Source organism: Carettochelys insculpta, chromosome 6, assembly GCF_033958435.1.
Source record: "Carettochelys insculpta isolate YL-2023 chromosome 6, ASM3395843v1, whole genome shotgun sequence".
In the NCBI taxonomy this organism is placed as follows: Eukaryota; Metazoa; Chordata; order Testudines; family Carettochelyidae; genus Carettochelys; species Carettochelys insculpta.
In genome coordinates, this window is record NC_134142.1 from 49,180,567 (window position 1) to 49,205,149 (window position 24,583).

The 24,583-nt window shown below is 41.1% G+C and overlaps 1 protein-coding gene across 1 annotated transcript in view; it reads right to left on the reverse strand.

The window, feature by feature from the left end:
• Positions 1 to 24,583, reverse strand: part of AKAP6 (A-kinase anchoring protein 6) — a 260,386-nt gene that overhangs the window by 169,056 nt on the left and 66,747 nt on the right. Inside the window, exons 5-6 of the mRNA XM_074997551.1 lie at positions 14,485 to 14,581; positions 12,923 to 13,086 (exon numbers count right to left, since the gene is read on the reverse strand). Coding sequence (XP_074853652.1) covers positions 12,923 to 13,086; positions 14,485 to 14,581 — 261 coding nt within the window. The remainder of the gene's footprint in view (positions 1 to 12,922; positions 13,087 to 14,484; positions 14,582 to 24,583) is intronic.

Consider the following 24,583-nt stretch of genomic DNA (forward strand, 5'->3'; position numbering starts at 1 on the left):
GAACTGACTCAATCAAACCATGAGATGACACACAGGAGATTCATACTTACTTTTCCACAGCATCGTGAGTTGCTACAGCAGAAGGAAGATTAATTTCTGCCCCACTGGCTATATCTGCACTGAATTCCACTTTTGGAAGTGAAATGCAAATGAGCGAGATCAAAAATGCAAATGAAGCTTGGAGTTACATATTTTACACTTCATTTGCATAGTCTCATGTGAGTGTGCTTCTGAAAGAGTCTTTTATGGAAGCAAACAGCCAGTGAGCTGGGGTTCCTTCAAAAACAAGCCGTTTTCAAAAGAATCTTCTTCCTATTTTGTTTCAGGAAGAAGGGTTCTTTTGAACATGGGGTTTATTTTTGAAGGAAGCCTGGCTACATGTCTGTGTTTGCATTCAGAAAAGACTCTTCCAGAAGCACTATAGTGTAAGAATATGCAAATGAACTGTGAGACATATAAATCCATGCTTCTTTTGCATTTTCGATCTTGCTCATTTGCGTTCCACTTCTGAAAGCAGAATGCAGTGTAGACATAGCCATTTTGAATGCAGGCACAACTATTTAGTTATCATTATATTGTGCGTGTATCAAAAGAGGATGAAATATTAACATTAGGGTCCACATGACTGTGTGTAATAGAGAGAAGTAGAATCTGAATGAAACATACATCCAGTTCTGAAACTCACAGTTCATGAATTGTCCTGTGTGACTATAACTGGGTTCACCTAGTCTTGAGCACCCCTTTGGGGCCAAGGGTACCACATAGAGTCTTGTCCAGTATCTTCTGTGTTCCCAGGTTGAAAGTTGACTCACTCCAGCCACGGTGCTGTCATGTACTTTAGTAGATGTGTTGCCAGTCTCCAGTCACAGCGCCTGGGTCTTGCCCAGGTCAAATCTCAGCTCACACTTGGAGCTGTCCAAGTGCTGCTAGTCTCACAGGCAGTGTAGGAATCTGCCTGGGTCAAGCTTCTGAAGGGAACTCCTGGCCCTAGCCCAACAGCTTCTTTTATATTGGTCTGCTGGGCCCTGACTGGCTGACACTGAGAAAGCCACTCTATCCTCCCTGGAGGACCTCTTGTCTGCTCCTCTTGCTGGGATGGGGTATGACAAAGAGTCTGGCCTCCTCTAGAGGGCCTCAGGGCTTAGTCCAGAATGATGCCTCTAACATATGTTATCCCAATTCCTTGGCCAGAAACTACTTCCAGGGAGAGGGGATGAGGGCAAATCACACATTCTGATGTAATAATGTCACACTTTCAACTCACTGACTAATATAAAACTAGTCCCGTTGACTCTTGTATTAAGCCCTCTTTTTTGTAATTAGCAGACCGAGAAGCTAGTGAGAGAAAAACCTCTAGATTATGAGCTCAAGCTAGCTCATATCTATTACCCAAATGATAGAAGATTAGCCCAATAATGACTTTGCCTGTTTTTAAATAATATAATTATCTGAAAAGTATTGGTGTAATGGCTTGTTTCTTGTAGAATTACAGTATGTGCACAATATGGATCTCTGAAGATTAGAAATCTAGAGTTGAAGAGCCCTTTAGCTGAACAGAGGAAAAGGAAAATATCTACTCACGTATATGACATTTTTCTGTATTGATCACGGAGAACAATGAAATTTGCTCACACATTCTTTCTGTATCACAATGTTAGTCTTAAATGTTGCAGCTATAGCAACATGGTCTGGACAACTGGGATGTAATTGTCTAGCCAGAGAGAGGGTGTCAGCATTTCCCTATTTTCTTTCTCTATCTTGTCACACATTTCTCAAACGGCCTCATGTTAATACACTGAGAAGAGGTCTGTTGTACTCTAGAATATAGTCTTGATCAATCCACTGTGTCTGATAAGTTGTCTGGCTGTGCTGGAAGAAGGAAATAAGACACTGGACGTGGTTTATTTAAGCTGGAATTTTATTTCAATATGTCTTGGAACAACAGATAAAAGGTTACAGTGCTGGTAATTTCACCATCATTTACATATTCCTGATAGTGGGCTGCAGTCAGCCCTTCCCCTTTAGCATCCTGATTTCCTGCCAGTTTGCTGCTGGGACTCTGCTATCCCTCACCTTGAAAGGATAGCGGTTGGCTCCCAGCTGTATCACTCATAGGAACCCCAACACCCCCATAGTGACCTAGTCTAAAACTGCCACAGCCATTCACTTTCCTATCTAAACTTTAAGGAGGCTATAGATCTTTTCCTAAAAGGCAGACAGCGACCCCACTGCTTAGCATGTGGCGAGTTCATTGTCCAGCTATGCCAGGAGGAGGACAGGAGACACTGGACATGGTCTAATTAGACCACAACATTACATCTAAATGCGTGGTACAATCTCTGCTGGGACCTTTCCACTTCCAGTCAAATGAGGATTGGGGAGAAGGGACTATGAAAAGGGAGAGTTGGCTTCCTTTCAAACCAGTCACAGGAGCCCTGAACATCCCTCTCCTCCGCTGCCCATCTCTGCTCATTTAAAGAATCTCTCCTTTAATTCTTTACCTATCTATTTTATCTGATCATCATATCCCCTCCCTATAGACAAAGTGAAAGTAACTTGAATTTCTTACCGGTACTGGTGCACCACACCCCTCTGGGGGGTCCTCAGGGTAGAGGGATGGAGGGTGTGTGACAGTACCTGTTAGAAATTTAAGTATGGGGTAGAGTGGGGAGGCTCAGGACAGGAAGTCAGGGCATATGCTAGGGTGTAGGAGTCAGGGCAGGAGCTTGGGGTGGGGACTAAGGGCAGGAAGTTGGGGGTATTAAAGGGTGCAATATTCAGGTTTGGAGGTGTGGGGGGTTCAGGAGATGGGGTGTGGGGGGATATAGGAATCAGGGTTGGGATTGGGGGGCTCAAGGCAGAAAGTTGGGGATGTGGATAGCGCAGGAGTCAGGGTTGGGGGAGATTTGGGGGCTCAGAAGTCAGAGGATAGGGCTGGGGGGTGGGGGTTTGGAGCAGGGGTGATGTGGGCATTCAGGAGTCAGGGAAAGGGGTGGGAGTATTTAGGGACAAAGGTGCCAGTTTGGGAGGCCAGCTCCCAAAATCTGTCCATCTGAAAAAGAGTCAGTGCATCTTCTATGCCATTGTTAATCCTGGGCACGTGCTTGGAAATGAAACAGATGTTAACGCTTAAGTACCATAAGACAAATGCCCTTACTAACCTCATAAGCCTGCGTGATCTGAATTGACTGCATGTACCATGGCTATGTTTTCACACTGGATACTTGCCCATTTATTAGAAAACACTGTTCCTCTAATGACCATTGCAACTAACACGGGGCCGGGGGCGGGAAATCTAGAAGTGTTATATCCTGCACTACTCCTTTTTCTGTCTAGGTGGAAAGCCATTTCTGACTTATTCACATCCCTGAGCAACACACGTTATACTGACATAACCTGTAATGTAGGTGAACCCTTAGCTACCCAGGGGATATGACAGTTGGTGAATTAACTGGCATTTTTTAGGGACTAAGTCTAGTGGAGAAACCCACAAGCCTTTTATAGGTAGATGATTGAATGACACTACTACCTATTCTCATTCAATTCTTTTGCAATCTTTTCCTTTACAATACGACCCATTCCCACCAAAGACTTCAAATTTTTGGACATCGTATGGCTCATTTCTCCCATAAACCCTGAAACAAACTCATCCCACAAATATCCCCCGTCTGTCTTGCCAAAGAAGCACCCTTAACAACAGCCATGTAACTGGGGATGACACTCTTGTTCAAACCACCGTTTTCAGCTGGCTTCCCATCCCTTTTTGAACACTGCCTCTGTACCCTGCTCCTGTCCCAATGGGTCTGCAAGCAGCATCCAACTTAACTCCATTCTGTTTCTTCATGGTGGCATTCCCTGACAGCTGTGGGTTCATTTCACAAGCATGCCTAAATTTGCAGATGATACAAAAACAACCACTTTTGTTCATTAGCCACTAAATATCGTTATGAGCCTCCAGCTTCTGGCAGATTTGTTGTGGAATGACCAGACCACTGTCAGTGTGACAGCCAGGCCACCGTGGTGCCATCCACTTTAACAACATAGTCAGATGTGGTATGCCCTACTGGATACTCTTTTGTGTTGCTGTCATCAAACTAAAATGTCCATCATAGTTAAACCAGCCCACAAACATATTATATACTCATCAGATCATACCCATATGTTTGAACAATGCTGGATTTCTGTCTGGGTATGCCACTGCAATATTATCTGTATAGCTCAGGAAGGTGGCTTCTCAATTTTCCTCTGTTCTAGATGCCACATGGGCATCTTACTGCCCTGCTTGCTCTGCCCCAGTTTACTCTGTGTCAGTCCTCCTTTTGCAATAGGGTTAACATGTCTACATGCTCACCTCACAGCTTGACCCTAAGTTTGGGAGACAGGGCAATAGTTAGGCAGGCAGGACAGTCCTTCCTGGGGAAAGGGGAGTGATCTCTGAGCACCTTACAATTCACCCACTGATAAGAAATATGAAGTCACAGGACAGAAAAACTGTCCTGGGTAGCTGGGTGGGTGGGAAACAGGGCACTGAGGTTGCTCCCATGGTCAGTCACAAGCATGGCTATGCTGAACACCAACTCAGTTTTCCCTGACATGGCCACAGCATATAACATGGTGTGACACCCAGGCCTTTTGGTGAAATTGTCTAGAACTATGCTAAGTTGGTTAGTATGTGCAAAGACTGTGTTTTTGAGAAAACGTCTTTTCTGTATGAATATTGCTGATAGAACATGTGCTTGGAGGCACCACAAGAATCACTATCTTCAATGATATTCAACTTCTATTCAAATGACATATCATATCCTGGGCCTCAGAAGTTAATTTATGTAGATGACTCATGCCTCAGCACTCAGTCACACTCCTTTCACATATTTGAGATGGTCCTGAGTACAGACATAGCAACTATGGCCAATTCCTGTCATCGATGGCGCCTGATGCCAAGTGGAAGTAAGACGGTGGCCAGCATCTTCCACTTAGATCATGCATAAACAGGCGAACAGCTGAACATAGTTCTCACAGGTCAATGAATGAAGCATGTTTCACACCCAGTCTTTTTAGGCATCACATTGGACAGAACTCTCACATATCATGGCCATCTTACAAAGACACTGACTATGTGCAACAACTTGCTCAGAAAACTTTCTAGACCAACATGCGGTGCCAGTGCCCAACTATTATTGCTCACCTCATACAAACATAGATACAAAAAGCAGTCAAGTAGCACTTTAAAGACTAGCAAAATGGTTTATTAGGTGAGCTTTCGTGGGACAGACCCACTTCTTCAGACATAGCCAGACCAGAACAGACTCAATATTTAAGGCACAGAGAACCAAAAACAGTAAGCAAGGAGGACAAATCAGAAAAAGATAATCAAGGTGAGGAAATCAGAGAGTGGAGGGGTGGGGGGGAAGGTCAAGAATTAGATTGAGCCAAGTATGCAGACAAGCCCCTACAGTGAACATATTGATGTACAACTTATTCCACCATGTGTATTATTTCAGGAACACATATCTACTCTTACCACAGTTACTGCTTCTTTGTGATTTTGCTCTGCTCTGTATTTGCAAAGAGGAAAGATTGTGACAAAATTGTGTGATATGCCCATCTATTGCTAATCAAAGACTTGTTATGGTAAATATTGGATGTGTTCAATGGGAAAGTGACAAATAATAATCTTATAACAGACCCCATTCAACATCAACCAATATTTACTACTACTTAACCCTTGTACTCCACATGGAGCATAAGTCGTCTACAAGTCTCCTTCACTTCACTCTGTCTTGGGAAACATCTTATAGCTGACTGCAGAAGTACCTCTGTTGTTGTCCTTCAATCTCAATAAACCTTCTCCATGTTGTCCAAGGGCTTCCTCTTTTGTGTAACCCATATTTGATTTGCCACAAAGGCAATGAATCTTTCTAGGTCAGTTTTGTAGTGGGCATGGGATTTATGCTGCAGCAGAATTTTGATGGTGTTTTAGAGACATCCTCTGTGTCAATACGGTAGCCACAAACCATTGCACATATTGTTAGGGACTGTGAAATTCAATTTCCTGGGGAGAGGTGGTCCTCATGCCTTAAATGTCATAGATAAGAGTGCAGTGGCTTGGCTCGTCTGGATCACATGCACTACATGAATCACATGAATAACTATATTTTGCACACCTTTAGTCTCCCATGACCTTTCGAAACCCACCCTGCCCCCTCCCACCTGATCTGAGTTTGGAGTTACCTCTGCTGTCTGCTCAAACACATCTGTCTGTGTCAAGGGAGAAAACCTCCCCCAATGCTTCTTCTTGCTGCTTTGTTGTGGCTCACCATTGATGAGTTTGAATCCCTCTTCTCTTCCCCTTCTTCTACAAAACGCCTTCTTTTACCACTGCAGCCTGGAAGTGGGGATCTTTTCCCCCTCCTTCCTGTTCTTACTGGTCTGCTACAGCTCTGAGAAGAGTTTGAAACTCCCTCCCCTTTGTTACCAAATGCCTCTTTCTACTATTGGACGTTAGAAGGGTGGGGAGTACTTCCCTCCCTTTCCAAGTTCTCATCTTTTTGTTACTCTGTGACACCATAAAAGATGTTGTTCTGCCTAGGCCAACTAAAAGAGGGCTTTTCCTACACTGGCATGGACCTAAATATTCTCCCCATCTCTGGTGGGAATGGGTCAGCATCCTCACAGTTGCATGGTATGAAGCTGCTGCATTAAGTCATTCCCTAGCTTTCTAATACTGCTTCACCAACCTCCACTGCTAAAAGTTAATGAAGTCATTTGCACTGTTGCTGTACCCCAAGGAGACTTATCAGACTTCTCCATCTGTGGTGGAGATTTAATACCTTCAATGAATCTCCACATTTTCACGGCAAACATGTCAGTTTTCTTTTTCTTCTGTTTTTGGAAACTCTTTATTTAAAAATACCACAGAAACAATAAAGTTGAGAAACAAGTGGGAGTTGGGCAAGTGACAGATGATTCTGGAGCTACCACATCCAATATTTAATTCTGGGTTGACAAAAGCTGACTATAAATTGGGGAAAAACAACACTTGAATTTTCTCCCTTGATGTAGAAATTCATTCTCAAAAGGTGAGTGGGTATAGATTTACCATGAGTCTGTGTTGTCCTGCCTATGATTATCTATTATTTTAGAATCCAAGGTATTCATTCTACCACATGACATATCACAAAATGTTATGTCTTGCCATGTTCTCAGTTTAGCCTATTTAACCATATTTTTGACTGATGTTTTCATTATTCTCCAACCCTTGCTGCTTCTGTTATTCACTTACCAAAAGAAAGTGTTTCTTATATGGATTAGACAGTTCTCATAAGACTGCATATTTCTGTTGCCTAAGAAAAATGAGATTGGTTTCAACATTTGAGCTATTAGGCCCATCTGTTTGAAGTGATTCATGTTCAGGCAGATTTATCAAAATAACTTTTGTGGTTTTTCTATTAAAACAAAGAAAAATTAAAAATAATGGTTATTAACTAACCATTAATTCTGAAAAGAAACATCTTTAAAAGTGGAGGCTACACATATGTTCTTAGAGCATGCATTGACTATCTTATCTAGTCCTTGAGTTCCAATGGTTTTGCTCTGCATTGCTATTTGAACCCTAGCACACGATGGCTGCACACAAATATAGACATCATAATAATTGGTTTATGGATCCTATGCGTTACTGGGAACAGAACTCACAATCTAGTCTAAGAATATAGTCTTCTACCACTCATACAAAAGGACAATGTCCATTATCAGAAAGCAGTATTGGGATTTATATCCACTTTTTAAGCAAGATAATTACCATCTATTAGACTCTTCAGTAGGCAGTGAAATTCTATTTAGTAGAGGAAATGAAATAAACACATAACAATAGGAGTGTCTACACTCATATGCCAAGATGAGAAGGGACAATTATGATAATGTAATCTGACTCCTGTATAGAGCCATCCCTCCATAGGATGAGGTGGGGCGGCTTCTCCAGGCCCTGAACTTTTGGAGAAACTGGGGTGGACAGGTAAACCATACTATGGATGGGAGGGTGGAGGATTAGCTGGGGCAGGGCATGGCAGAGGGTGGCAGCACAGCATCACCTCCAATGGACACCCCTCCCCTTGTACTCACCTTGCCAGTGGTGCGAGAAGTGGGGCTCAGAGGGCTGGGACAGCATGGCACAGCAGAGCAGGGAAGATTGCCACTTGTGCAGCATGTGTGCATGTTGTTCTCCAGACCCACCCTGCACTTTGGATGGCCCTGCTCCTGTAAAGCACAAGTCACGGAGCTTCCCCAGAATAATTCCATTTGAACTAGTGCATATCTGTTTGAAAAATCCAATCTTGCTTTATAGATTTGCAGTAATGTAGAGTCCGCCAGAATCCTTGTATATTGTTCCAGTTGTTAATTACCCTTGCCATTAAAAGTTTATACCATATTACCAGTCAGAATTCATCTAGTTTCAACTTCCCATTGCTGGATCTTGTTACACTTCCTCTGTTACTCTGACAACCCCATGATCAAATATTCATTCCCCACATAGGAACTCACAGACTGTGATGAAGTCACCCTTAACCTTTGCCTTGGTAACCTAAGCAGATAAAGTTCCTTGTGTCTGTCACAATAAGGCATATTTCCTAATCTTTTCATTATTCTCACGGTTCTTCTCTGAATGTTGTGCAATTTATGACCAGCCTTCTTCAACTATAGACACCAGAACTGGCTATGGTATTCTAGCAACATTCACACCAGTGTCAAATACAGGTTGTACCTCCCTCATCCAGCACCCTCAGGACCTGAGCAGTCCTGAACAAGGCGATTTGCCAAATGAGGATACGTCAGGCCCCCTGGCTGCCCGGGGTGGGGGCTCCAGCCTGCTGGCTGGGCTCCCCTCCTGGCCACAACTGGCTCCCTGCCCCCAGACTGCCTGGAGGTGGGGGGCAGTCCTGCAGGGCTCTCCTATGGAGCTGCTGAGCTCCCTGCCATGGCCAGGTTCCCCACTGCTGTGGGGCTGCTGGTGGGGCTCTGTGCCCCAGCCAGGTTCCCTGCTGGCTCTCTGCCATGGAGCTCCTGATCAGGGCTAGGCTCCCCACACCCCACCTGGGACCCCATTGTGGGGCTCCCCTACCTGGCTCTCTGCCCTGGGGCTGCCCCTGGGATTCCCCAGAGTGGGCTGCCTATGGGAATCCCTATCCCTGCCATCAGCAGGGCTTCTCTGTAGCCCAGCAACTGGCATGCTCTTGTCCAGGCACTCTCTGGTCCAGCGACATCTGTGGTCCTGCTGGATAAAGGATGTAGCTGGACAAGAAAGTGTCAGATGAGAGAGTTTCAGCCTGAACAGAGGAAAAATAATCTCTCTTTATGGAGATTTCCCTGTTTATATGTTCATAGACTGCATTAGCCCTTGAGCTTATTGTTCGATTATTATCTACTATTACCTTGATTTTTTTTCCAGATTTCTGCACAAGTCAAACAGCCACTAGTAGAAAAAGTACGTCATATGTTATTGCTCAAAAATTATCCCTCTTGTTGACTAAGGAGCAATACTGCACCAATGAAAGACCCATCTAATCCTCTTCTGTTGAAAATATGGTGGAACTCACAGAAACTGAAAGAGGCTCAGTTTAAAAAGCAGGCACCTCAAACATTTCCCAAAGTGGGAAAACACATAAATATAAACACACACGACGCACACTTCTAATTACTTTACTATACTATCAATAGCAGCTTCACACAGGAGGAAAAAAATAATTACTAGTTTATGTGTCTAACAGCCTGAATTAGAATAGATAAATTGCATGTTACATTTGTTAGTAGTAACATCACAAAATGAAACGTTTTAAACTGCAACACATGAGGTGGTTCAATTTTCCTTTAAATATACTTTTTTAGAGATAAAAATAAAACATATATTCAAGACTATTTTTGATGTACTAGTTGTACGGCTGTTCTAAAAATCACAAGCTACCAATTACTACTAAGAACCCTGTCTGAAGTTAGAAACTTCAACTCATTTGTAAGTGAATTTTAAGTATTCCTTTTTTGATCTGAGTTTTTATTTCCATGGCAAAAGGTCAGGGAGTCAATGCAATGCATTGAAGAATCAGCTATTAACAATATTTTGAACTTCCTCAAGTCCTCCACAATATTCTGAACTGAACATGCCAAAGCTGAGTTTCACGTTATGAACTATTATAAAACTCCCGTACAATAAAATACACAATCGCATAAGCAAAATCAAGTTCCTATATGTGAGTTCTGAAGACACATTTCTAGAACAGCACTTTCCCTCATTCCTTCCCTGTCTCCATTTACTTCTATAAAAGATGACACACTACTGGAAAAACACTTTTAAAAAGTCCTAAGGGAAGAGTTATCTGGAGTCTTAGAAATCTGTTAAATAAATAAATAAAAACAGAAATAGGAAGAATTTCAAAGACCAACTTCTTTCCTGCAGTTTCTCAAACAAGGTGAAAAAGAAAAATACCCCCTAGGTATATTCCTTAGATTTTCTATTATGCTTTTTAGGTTCCTTATGGCTTCTGAAGTAAATGCAAACTGATATCTTCAGTTGTATTTCTCTTTGTCTATGTCTACACTTGCCCCCTTCTTCGAAGGGGACATGGTAATCAGGGTGATGGGAGATTACTAATGAAGTGCTGTGATGCATATGCAGCACTTTATTAAGCAAATTCTCCCTGTCGGCAACTTCAAAGCATCACACTTCAAAGCACTGGCATGCCGTGTAGCCGCGGGCGCTTCCAAGTGCCCGCGCTACTTTGAAGTGCCTTCACTCCTCAAAATTTTGGGGAGTAAAGGCAGTTCAAAGGAGTGCAGGCACTTTGAAGTGCCCACAGCTGTACCGCATGCTGGCGCTTCGAAGTTTGACACTTTGAAATTGCTGCAGGGGAGAATTTGCCTAATAAAGTGCTGCATATGCATCACAGCACTTCATTAGTAATCTCCCATCACCCTGATTACCATGTCCCCTTTGTAGGGGGCAAGCGTAGACATAGCCTTTATGTTTTATTTGTAAATAATCTTTCAGCCCAAAACAACAGATGATCAGAGCTATTTAGAGATATGTATTTCACTGCAGTATTTACCTATTATCCATCACAAGGTCACATCCTACAGCATGGTTACAATTTAAGAAACAGCCTCCAGCAGTGTCTTTGTGGTGGTAGTTTTTTTGTTTTTTTTTTATTTGTTTTTTATAGTGAGGCAGGGGGACTAACTATAAGGAAGAAATGCTCTAAGTTTTCCAGTCAGAATTTTTACTTTGCTACATAAATAATTAAGGATATTTTGATCAGTTTAAGTTAGGCCTGTGTTCTCCCAATAAAATATTTTAACTCCATCACTCTAGACTGAGCTCCAGTCAAGCCAAATTTTAGAACAATTTTTCTTACATTTTAATTTTGCTTAAGCTTTTAGCCTTTGGCCATGGATGAATCAATCTGTTCAGAGATAATGCATTGAAATGGCTACGGGAATATTATCCACTACATAGTCATATTACAGGAGGTGGAAACTTTTAACTGTTAGATAGTCTTAGGTTTTAACGGACTGAACAACAAAAACAAGTTTTGCTCCCCTGCTACTCCCCTGATAAAGTCCTTATGACAATGGAGAGTGACTCAGGATATTAGCTCAGTTTATGGTGACCAGATGTTCTGTTTTTAACAAAACAGTCCTATATTTAAGACCTCCTGCAGATGTCCCAGCTTCTTCTTAAAAATGGGCAAATTGTCTCATATATTTTGCCTCCCTCTCATCAGTACTAGCAAGTTCTGCTGCTGGCTGGATCCCAGCTCACCAACTGCTCACCCACCAATAGTGAGTGCTGGGGGACTGGCCAACATTGTGTCTAATTATGCAAGGCTAGTCGCAGGGCGAAGCTACAGAATGCAGGGCCATGAGGCTCCCCTGCCATTCCATCAGCATTGCCTCTGCTGCATGCTGACTCTGAAGTGTGTTCTGGGAACTGATTTCCAGCTTGTTCCCACCCCGCTCCTGCAGGCTCCATAACAGCACCTCAGCTAGGGGTTTAGAACCCTCTTCAGCTTCCTTCTCCTCGCTACCTTGGATCCTGCCATGGATTTTTCTACAAATCGGAATCTCCCATACGCCTAGGTGCTGAAGTTACTGGACTACCCTGCAAATTGCAATGGAAGAACCTATGAGTTCCAAGAACACATCCATTTTTATTGTTGATAACACCACTGAACCTATGGCACGATTTGGATGAGTCTGTGTTATTTAAACTACTCTTGCAAGTATCACAATAGGCAACTGGTAAATATTATAGCTACCCAGGATAACTAATGCACACCAAATGATTACAGATGTCAACACTTTGTTTTTGAAGTACATGTTGTATTCAAGGCATGCACTATTATGGCAGCCTTAAACCAGAGCAAAAAGATTTGTGGCAAAGCATATGACCTTCTTCCCACTACAATGGACACCCCCTAATTAGGCAATGCATCTGATAGTCATTAACAGGAATGAGATAATGAATCACTTTCTCTCTTCTTTGTTAATTTGCTGTAACCATGCGGCTAATGGATGTCAGAGCTGAGTGATTGCACTGATTATAGTGATTTATAGTTGCAACAATACAATTTAAAACCATTCTGATTATTCATGTTAAAGATGCTTTATGTTTTGTTTACTAAATGTTTTATGTCCCTTTGCTGCCCCTTCATACTCCTTTACCCACTCTGAAAGAGGTCTGCTTGGAAAACTTTTAAGTTTTAAGCTTTTCTTTTATTGTTTCAGAGTAAGCCATTTCATTTTGTTTATAAAAAAAAAGAAAAAGTTTACCCAGTAGAAATGAAAAAGCCTTAGGCTGGAAAGAAAACTTCAGTGGTGCCTAGTTCAAAAGAAGTCGGAAATAAGAGGAAATAAGAAACTTCAAGCCACTTACCTTGGGGCTCCCAGTCCCTTCCTCATCCTCTGCAGACACATCAGTAGCCAGTATCTCTGCTTTGATGATATCCAGAGCCCTAAGAATCCAGCTGTGTTGTCGTTTGATTTGCCTCTGCAGTTCCTTCCACTGACTTGCAATCATCTGCAGCATGTCCTTCAGTCCTTCTCCACATTGAGGAGAAAAAAAGTGAAAGTTGTAAACAGCTACATCTTTATTCTTTATATGAAGGGTTAGTAGGAAATTTAAAGGAAGAAACAGAGTAAATGTTTCAATGTACTTTACTCAGAAAATGAGTCCAGGAACTATTGCTTTCATACTGCTAACAACACTATAGGTTATAGCATCTCTGTTAGTGCACAATGAGCCAGAATACTATGTTTCAATTATACCTCCTCTCAGAATTTTAAGGAAAAAAAAATGTCACAGAACCAGTGATTTATGTGTAGCGGAGAAACACCCAGAAACTCCCCCTTTACCTATTTTTTCCCTGTCTCTGAAAAGTCCAGTAGCTTCCTAGACATGATGTAACATTTCATTCCTCCAAATCCTGTTGTGTATTTTCAATGGTTAAATTATTATTTTCTAAACATACTACAACATACACAATTTATCTTGCTGTACAGCTTTGAGACCCTTGCTGTGGCTTCTCCATCTCCTGAGAATTATACACATAAATCGCTGATTTACTACAGCTTTTATATTAAAGAAACTGTCTGTAGCTCTCAAAAAGTAGGTGTAGATTGTGGAGCAACAGCTGCAATGAACAGAATAATATAAACAAAAGGATAACTGCTAATTGGATGAAAATTATGCTAAGTGGGACAAAATTAAGACACCAAATCCCAGTACTAAACTCTGCTGATTAAAACCCTAGTTTTAATCTAGTTCTGCTAACATTTTATATATAATGCTTTTTTTGTCAGGGAAAAAAAAAAGAGGAGTCAGACAGCTCCTGTCTCGCCACCCCAGCCAATCCTGTGGCTGGGGCTGCGGAGCTTCCAGTACAGGCACCAAAAAAGCACTATATAAATCATTATGTACCCAGATTTAAAACCTTTGCAGAAAACATCAAGCATAATCAAAAAAATAAGAAGTTTAAAGTATTTTGCAAATAAATTAAAACTGACATAAATAGTTTATGTAGTCAAAAGAAAAAAAAAATCAAAAAAAGGAAACCCCCATACCTTTACCAATGAAATTACCTTCACAGAATATATGTATATGAAAGCCTAATTCATTATCTTAATGGTATTTCCATAGCAGCTATATCAAAGAACATGTCAGTGCGAAGTTTTTAGTGATGTGATTTCAAATGAAACTCAGCTGAGCAGCAAGACCAAAATAAAATGAACAGACTATTTGAGGCAGTATTTCATTTTATAAGTATCACAGCATTGTAAGCAGTATATGAAACATTTATAAATCTTGAAGGTCAATCTGATAATGTAAATATTAATAATACATAAGGAAGTGAATATATGCAGTAATTTACAGCAATGCTTCTTCATTCTTTAATAGTCTGGAGACATAAAGACTTGCAATATTTCAGAAAGATTTACCTGATTTGTGAGATACAATAAGCTCAAGAAGTTGACATCCTTCTTCTACCACAGCTTCTTTTAATGCACAGTGGCTATCTACATTCAACTTAAAACTCTGCAAGGAAAAATATGAGCATGAAATGTTGAACAGGCAGCTCAACATAAAACGCATACAAAATTACTTGCTACTTTTTTGTCAAGAGCCACAGCCTGATTGACAAAATAGCCAAACAAGCATGTAGTATGAAAAGCTACTGATATTTTACATCTGGGATCAAAATATTTCCATGAGATTAGCAAAGTGCATCTGTGCTGAAACAGCTGACAAATGTAGAAATTCATTAGGTTTTATGAAAAGACACATCCGGTAGGCTGTATCTAAAGTAATAGCATTCTATGAAAGACCCTGAGTTTATACAATCACATATGAACACTCTTTCTCATATTTCTTTTGCAATGTTGCTAGTACTACTCTTTATGACATTTAAAAAAATGTACAACACTGCATATATCAGCCTTATGTCCATCCATACAAATCCATTAATATTATGGTTCTGACTTAACTCCCATCTCCCTTTTCAAACAACAAATCATGCTGCATTAGATACATTAATCCTTAATTGCTAAAACATTTTTTTAATCTTTCAGGCATTAATATTGTTAACTAGGATTATGATTATTTTACAGTGAGTATCTAATGATCACATTTGCTCTGAAGAAATTAATTACACTTTATTTGGCAAATTATACTACAAACTGTTAACGTAAAGATGATCTAGAAACAGGAGTTACCCTTTCATCAACAAGCACGATATGCCCTTGCAACATATATCCATTAGGTAAGTATCTGAACTATATTTGTAATTTCTTATCCCAACTGTTGAGGGAAAAAAACAAAGGAAGAGGGAAACACTTGACATATTTAATCATAATTTATATGCGGCTCTCAGAGTCATGGGCAATTCTTACAGTCACCTGTGAGAGTTGTGCGTGAAGAGTGAGAACAAGGATAATTCTCCATCTGAAAACGAGTTAGTATGTAAAGATTAGACTGAACTTTCACATCTGCCCAACTGTACTTTAGTTTCTCCACCAACAGCCCTGAATTGCTCCAAATCCTACTAGTTGACCACTAGACACCACCAAAATATCTAAGCTTCCTTTCTGAGGGAAACAGCAAACATTTGCAGGTACAACAGAGCAGTTGCTTCCTGTCACCAATCTATATTAAATCCAACTAAAGCAATTTGAATCATACAGCGTGACAGGGAACAATGCAGTGGGAACTTAGGATAAAGCATTAGCAACATCAGATATTTACTATTTGTACAATAAGAAGGGTCCCCCAGGCAGTGAGGGGGGACCCCTGAGATATTGACTCGATTACATCTCCCAGATGACAAACAGTTTTGAAGCCAGAATGCACCCCACTTTTTTGGAAAATGCAACTTTGCTCTACAAAACAGTACCTTCCACATGGTGTGATCTTGTGTACACTGAGTGTGAGGTCAAGCTGTGTGGAGGATGCCATTTTGTAGAGCACAGTCATGTCCTTTGCAAAAGGAGGTTCTCTGGGGCACACACTGTCACATGGCAAAAGCAGGGGAAAGGTGGAAAAAACACACCAAAGCTGTAATAGGAGGGCAGTGTTTTATCTAATTTATTGGGGTTTGGAGAAGATTGTTGATGAAGTGTGATTACATATAATAGTGCTATCTTGCAGAAAACATCCTAGCCTATATGGATGTATGGAATGCTCATCCACACAAACAGGACATAAGCACTCAAACAGAGGGTAAGATTCCAGCTTCAAGAGGAGGTATATGTTTTAATTATATGGGAAGTTGGAAGAATCTGTGTTGTTCTAATATATCTGATTATTAGGGAAAGTGCAAAAAAAAAGGAAAAAATAGTGGTCAGATACTATGCTTAATTTCTTAAAAGACCATTAAAATATAAACAATGAATAGATTTACTTGTAAATTTGCAGAAAATTCATTCTATAGTCAGAGGCTATGTCTACATTGGCCTCTCCCTTTTGAAAGGGGCATGCAAAAATGGCCACTCAAAATGCAAATCAGGCACCAATTTGCAAATTCAGCACCTTATCTGCGTAATTACAGTCGTTTGCCTTCCAGAAGTGCTGTTTTCAAAAGCCAAAACAGCCATGTAGATGGGGTTCCTTTGAAAGGAAGCCCACATAGATGTCGCTAGAGAGTACATGCTTCAGCTTTGGGAAAGATGCACAAAATTGTTCCTACACAACAGAGATTGCATTAGGAATTTAAGTGCTAAACTCAGGTCATCCTTAACTATGAAGGTGACTACCCTGCCCCTTGAAGTAAGGGCATTTTTGGTTTGCCTGTCCAAACGATGATAACAGTGCTCTATGACAGGAGTGGTGGGGCGGGGAGAAAGATGAAAACTGCTGCAAAAAGGCTTGTGCATCACTGACTCAAAACCTGGGAATGCAGGAGTGTGAAAAGGACTCAGTTCTAGGTGGGAAACCTCACGTGGTTGGGGACTCCTATGATTGATACTACAGGGAGCCAACCTCCTGGTTTGTATAGGCCATTTTACCTCTCCTATGAAGTGAGGGTGGATGGTAAGGTCCCAGTAATGGAGTTTCTGGAGGAACTGGATGAAAAAAAGAGAGGGAACGAGTGGAAACCCCTGGCCCCAGATATGGTAAAGGCCTGGCAGTGGATATTCTGGAGGACATGGCTGGAAAAAAGGGGGAGCTGGTAAAAGTCCCCTGAATAACTCGGGGGGGTTACCTGCACTGTACAATGTTATCTGCTACAGAGCCCCAGACATCTAATAATAAACTTGTGCGGCTCATTAAGCTCACGTCAGTGTCTCCTGTCCTTTCTGTATAGCCAGCCAATGCAACGAATGCCTCCTAACATTCCTACTGCTGTTGAGTTGACTGTTATAGAGCAGCTGTTCTCAAGCAGGGTTCCCTGGGGGGTATACAGAAAACTTCTGGGAGTGCATTAACTCGTCTAGGTATTTGCCTTGTTTTATAACAGACTACATAAAAAGCACTAGTGAGGTCAGTACAAATTAAAATTTAATGCAGACAATGACTTGTTTATACTGCTCTGTGTACACTGACATGAAGTACAGTACAACAATCTCCTTAAGCCAGGTATCCCTGGCCTGGGAACTCCTGTGGTTTGAACCTTGACAGGGGAGGAGGAAGCCACTCTGTACACTGCTACTCCCGCTCTGCCCCACAGCTGGCAAAGTACTTGTCCAGAGCCTGGGAGTGGTGGGGCGCATGGAGCCACCTGTGCTCCTGGGCGCAGGGAGCCAGATCAGTGCTCCACCCATAACCTACCCGTGCCCCAATCCTGCACCCACATCTCTCTCCTGTACCTTCCTTCACTCCCTCCTAGATCTCACACCCCTACCCCCTGCGTGTACACCCACAGTCTGGAAAATTCCATAATCAGGCATAGCCTCTTTCTGAAGTTGCCAGACTCAAGAGGTTTACATGTATTTATAGTGAATTGACTTATTTTATAATTACATGATAAATACAAGAAAGTGTGCTGTGTGTATTTTATGTATAATTTTGTAAAGATTTAGTTTTTAAGTGAGGTGAAATATGGGCACACACAAGAGGAATCAGCCTCCTGAAAGGGGTGCAGTAGTCTGGAAAGGTTGAGAGCCATTGTTATAGAGAAGAACCATTGCCTGCACAGCAGCACAGTTTGGAGGATAAGAGGGTAATTTAAAAATCTAAATATTAGCAGCAGTTTCATGGGGAAAAAACCATATTGAATTAAACCGTTCCTCACTTAACCATGCATATATTCTCAGGAAAACAATCTAAGGTAACTTCCTAAAACTAAATAGACTTCAAGTACTTGAAGAAAAACCGTAAGGTATACTGAATAGGGTATATTACCACTACATAAAATACTTGATAATATACAGGAGACTTAGGTACAAATGTCATGTGACTATTCTTTTTTTACATTACTGTTGACCATTTAATTACATAAGTATCATGTAATTAGAGGGCAATACTGAACACATAATTATGTCACTGTTAACACAAGTGTAGTCTGCACTGTAATTATTTTTTGATCTATTAAGGATGGTTGGAAAGTAATTTGCAAAGCTATGAAAATACATGTTTACACAGCATATGATGTAAGACTTACTGAACTTAAATAATTGGCCCTGCCAAAAGAATGATTGGAACCCAAGATGACTTGATTTCAATCAAAGCAATTTTAAGTCCCCAATTTTACTTATAATTTTAACCAGCACATAGGAAACCTTGAATTTAATGATAGATTTTAATCTTATTTTGTATCTATAGGTTTTTTTGGGGGGGTTCCCCTAAAGAAAGATTGATTCTCTAGTTGGTAACCACTACAACATGATGCTTTGCAACTAAATATAACTTATACATTAAGTTTAAGACCTCTCTTTACCAGTGTTTTGTTTTGTTTTTTTTTGTGCAGGATTAACTGGGGCAGGGATGGGGAGCTGGCTGAGTACTAGCTCCTCATTTTTACAAAAGAACAAAATAGGAACAAAAAAACCCCACTGCCTTTTACTATCCAAGAATATTCAATATCATGATACACATTTATTTAAGTAATAGTACAGCTGAACTTATATTCATTCAGCATTTTCATTTTTTTTACTTATATTACAAAATTGGTAATGATTCGTTTCTGATTTACTAGATGATTAAATATTTACTCATGATTTTTTGTCATATTGTATTTGGGCAGAAACTAGAATTCAGTTAAAATGCATAAAAACAACACTTTAAAATTTTATTAGTTAAAACTCCATTAAATATGCTGGATATGTACAAAAAGTTTATCAGAACGTGTTTTGAATGTAAAACTAACTATTTTATCAAACAAAGGAAATATCTATAGTTAGTGAACTGCGCTGATTGTTTCTGGTCACCCTGTTCTTCAATATTGTGGGACTAGTCGATTTTATCCTCTCATACTGTGTTTTTGCTCATAAAACTGGAAAAGTAAAACAAGGTCTCATGTTTTCAACTCCCACTCAGCTCCTCAATTTTGAATGAACTAGTCACTGGCATGAACTGAAGAAAATATGCTCTCTACACCTGTGAAAGGGGCTTCTGTTGTCAAAAGCTGGTTAGAACTTCAGCAAATCCTGGTTCCAAACAGTGACTTTCATCAATTCACTGCTTCTACTTTCTTTAAAAATGTTTACAGTGAGCACATGCCACTTGATTATTTTAATAGATTAAGTACTAGTCCTTAAAAATTTGATATAAAAATATTTGATTTTTACCCACTCATCTGGAAAGCAGTTTTTAAAATGTATTCACCAGCTCTTCACCAAGGAAAGTTGCTGGATTAATCCCAAAGGTTGCATTCTCTATTTAGCATCCATGTAAACAGCCAATGAAGACTACTAGGATTTCACATCACCATTGCTAATATAGCTGGCTTTGCAAACTCATCCAGACACAAAGGCCTATTGCTGAAATAAGCAAAGTATAGCTTTCAGAAATTCTTTTGAATGGGGGTCCTTTAACTGGCAAAAAATATAATAATAATAATAATAATATTAATAGCTAACTAAGGAAAATTATAATTTGTATAAGGAACTGCTGGTTCCTCCACACTACATGGGGAAAAGTTCCATAAATCAGTGACAGATGAAACTGTGAATTGACTCAACCCTACTTCATTCTTAGAGCACACAAACTCTGACTGTATTCAGACTCTCCCCTCTCCAGTGAGCTTTACTGGCCTCTGAAAAACACCACCACAAGTATGTTCTAGACTGAATTTGGCCATCCCCCCAGGACTTCCTCAGGTCAAAGACCCTGTTTCCTTCTCTGCAGCATCCTACTCCCACTTCATTTCGAAGGTGAAATTATGGAGCAGCACCTGTCCCAATGAGTCAGTAGAACATAAGCAGATTTATGAAGGGTTCTAACTCACGCTAGTAGGATGAATTCAAAGACATGCCTGCTGACTGTGTGCCCATCGCTTTCTGGAAGCCATATTTTCTCGTTGGATTTTTATGACATGATGTTTGTGGTTTTGTATTTTATCTGTTGTCCTGAGGTTACTTTAATGTGTATTCTGATTCACATTTCATTTTGCATAGAACCACTCAGCCTTACTTCAGTCTAGCAGTCCAAATGCAAATGGTTCACAGGACATCCTATATTGCAAATGAAATAACTTCAGAATATGGTATAAGGACATTGTGCTGGACTGTTCCTTCCAATAAGCAGGACAATTCACTAAGTATCTGCCAAGATCAGTTATGGAGCTTGCACAGCCGTATCACCATACGTGATAGCTGATTCTTCAAGGTAAGTGACAATGAATGTCATGTACTGAATTTTGTGACGAAGGCCATAAAGCAGGACTGAGCATGCTTTGGCATTAAAAGTGCTACATTTTCAGGGATATTTACTTGAAACTACAATTAAGCATAAAAACAAAAGAGAAAGAAACCTTTATATGAATGATATGTTTTCCACCAAAACACAAAGAAAACCATATTCTGAAAAAAAAAAAACCAAAAAAACCCCAAGAATTAAGGTTCCAGTTTACAGTTAAAATTAATGACATGTGCATGGACACTAACTTACCCAGACACCCTTGACTATCACACTGTCATTGCCTGAGAATTGACTGACTCTAGAACAATGGGACTGATCCCACTGGCGTATAAACATTCAGAATCTGGCACAATGTGTGTCAGAAAAATCCACACAGGTTCCTGTTGCCACCGATCAAGAAAATTTAAAAACCGGTGTTTTAATTTTACAGTGCCATATCATTTAAATCCAGCTCTATTTGAGTACACATTGCAAGCTCACCCCCCTCCCCCAGGGACAACAAAATTCATTGAGAAATACATTTGGACACATAATGGATTGAAAAATACAGTTTGCATTGTTTTGAAAAGGTCTATCCACCGTAGTAGTAGCAGGCATCCTTCAGTCTGCATAGACTATGGATCGCGCCCTTTGAAGTTTCAATTGAGGACTTCATTTACAGCGTCTATCGTGACTATGAAGAGCCACACGAGAGTGACAGTCCTTGCTGCATCTCTTGCAGATGTAGTGGGTGTCTGGCAGGTCCTTATTGTGCTTTCTGTGCTCTCGCTTCTCCTCTGCTAGCTGTCTGATCTTCACCTCACCCTTCTGAAGGCCCTTGTGTAACCCCTGCCTCCATCTGCTATGGTCGTCTGCTAGTTCTTCCCAGTTGTCCAGCTCCATGTCTACCTCTCTGAGGTCTCTCTTGCAGACATCTTTGTAGCGCAACTGGGGGCGTCCGGGAGGTCTTTTGCCAGAGGCTAGCTCACCATACAGGATGTCTTTTGGAATCCTTCCATCATTCATCCTGTGGACGTGGCCAAACCAGCGGAGTCAACGCTGCCTGAGGAGGGTGCGCATGGTTGGGATTCCAGCTTGCTCGAGGATGGCGGTGTTGGTCACTCTGTCGGTGTTGGTCACTCTGTCCTTCCAAGATATTCCAAGGATGCGCCTGAGGCAGCGCAAGTGGAAGACGTTCAGCCTCTTTTCCTGGCGGGCATACAGGGTCCAAGTCTCGCTGCCATAAAGGAGGGTGCTGAGGATGCAGGCTCTGTAGACTTGCATTTTGGTGTGAGTGTACAGCTTGTTGTTATTCCACACTCTCTTGCTGAGTCTGGACAGAGTTGTGGCCGCTTTTCCGATCCTCCTATTTAGCTCAGTGTCCAATGACAGGGTGTCAGTGATGGTGGACCCGAGGTAAACGAACTTGTGGACGACCTCTAACGTACAGTTGTCAATGCTGATTGATGGGGATTCAGCAACAGCCTGACCAAGTACGTTTGTCTTCTTTAGGTTGATGGTAAGCCCAAAGTCCTTGCATGCTTTGGAGAACTGATCCAGCAGTTTTTGAAGCTGGTCTTCTGTGTGAGACACTACAGCAGCATCGTCTGAGAACAGCATGTCTCTGATGAGGATTTCCCACACCTTAGACTTAGCTTTCAGCCTTGCAAGGTTAAGCAGTTTCCCATCAGATCTTGTGTGCAGCAATAAGCCCTCTGTTGAAGATCCAAAGGCATGCTTCAGGAGGAGTGCGAAGAAGATCCCAAACAATGTCGGAGCAAGCACGCATCCTTGTTTGATGCCGCTCCTGATTCTGAAAGCATCCGATAATGTGCCATCATATTGGATGGTTCCTCTCATGTCTTCGTGGAATGACTGGATCATCTTGAGTAACTGTGGATGACAGCCTATCTTGTGGAGCAGTTTGAACAGACCATCCCTGCTGACCAAGTCAAAGGCCTTGGTCAGGTCGATGAAGGCTATGTAGAGTGGCTTTCTCTGCTCCCTGCACTTCTCCTGCAGCTGCCTTAGGAGAGAAGACCATGTCAACTGTAGACCTCCCTGCGCGGAATCCACACTGCGATTCGGGGTACACCCTCTCAGCAATCTTCTGGAGTCTGCCAAGGATGACACGAGCAAACAGTTTACCAGTGACGCTTACGAGGGAGATTCCACGGTAGTTGTTGCAGTCGCTTCTGTCTCCTTTGTTCTTATACAATGTTACAATGTTAGCGTTGCGCATATCCTGTGGAACCTCACCCTCTTTCCAGCACAGGCACAGTAGCTCATGCAGAGGTTCCAGGAGTGTGTCCGCGGCACACTTGATTACCTCTGGTGGTATACCATCCTGACCAGGGGCCTTTCCTGCTGCAATGCTGTTGATGGCTCTCTTCAGTTCATCCACAGTCGGTTCTTGATCCAGTTTATCCATTACTGGTAGGAGCTCGACGGCATCGAGGGCTATCCACCTCCAAATACAAAATTACTCCTCAATAGCAAAGCATAGTGGGACACAGCGATGTATATATCTGACATACTGTAGTATACATTTCACAGTACAAATGCAATACAAATATAATAATTTTTACAAATTTAAGATGTCCAAATTCACAAACTAATCCGCAGTGAACCTCTGTCAGATAATTTACCCATTTTCCTTCATATATTCATTTTACAAAAGAGGATGCTAAGACGCAGAGAGATTTTGACTTGGTGGAAAAGGGAATGTGGTCTTTTGTGCTGTTTTAGTTGAAAATGTGTGGTTTTAGTACACTTATACATGCAGGAATACAGGCACTAGTGTTCCCTCATTTTCTTTCCATGCATGGGGAGGAATAAATTTTGTTACATGTACCAAGGCACATGCTGCACCACTATGTGAACCACTAATACAAGCACATGCTGCCGGCTGTGGGCTGTCTGCTAATCAGCTTGGCAGCACATGAATCCCTCCTGCAGTGGGTAGAGCGGTGTCTTTTGATACGGAAAGTAGGAGTAAGGCACTTTTAAAGAAAGTTGATGCACACTCCGGGGTCTCTTTACCAGAGACTTTGCAGGGTGTTTCTGTTTGGTGTGGACAATTTAAAAAAATGTGTGCAAATCTGGCACTAATGTGTTGTTTAAAAAGACTGCTTTGGGCTACTGCATGGGCATATTGTTTATTTAGAACATTACAAGTTTTAAAATTCACACGGTAACTGCTTCATTAATAACTATTTATCTCTTCTGTCCTCCAGTGCATCACTCCTTACAAGAGAACACCAATAAATACAGCACATAAAATTAGAAGATATCCAAGAAGTGAGAGAATCTCATATTTTCATCTTCCCCCATCTTTCCAAATGTATGCTCCAGTTTTGTCTTTAACTGTGCAGACTAGTATCTCTCCATTATAAATGCATGTAATGTATGCATTGTGATATATCTGAAGGTTAGATCAGCAGTCATGTTTTTTCTATGTCATGTTTGTCAGTGGTTCTCAAATCAGGGTTACATACACCCCTGGAGGTATGTGGAGGTCTTCCGGGGGTACAGCAGATAATCTATAGACATTTGACTAGTTTTACAAAGGACTATATAGAAAGCACTAGAAAAATCAGTACAAACTAAAATTTCATACAGCTGGTGACTAGTTTACATTGCTGTACATACTAGATGCTGAAATGTAAGCACTAATATATATATTTTTTTTCCAATTGATTTATTTTATAATTCTGTGCTAAACATGAGAAAGTAAGCATTTTTTTCAGTAATTGTGCAGGGACA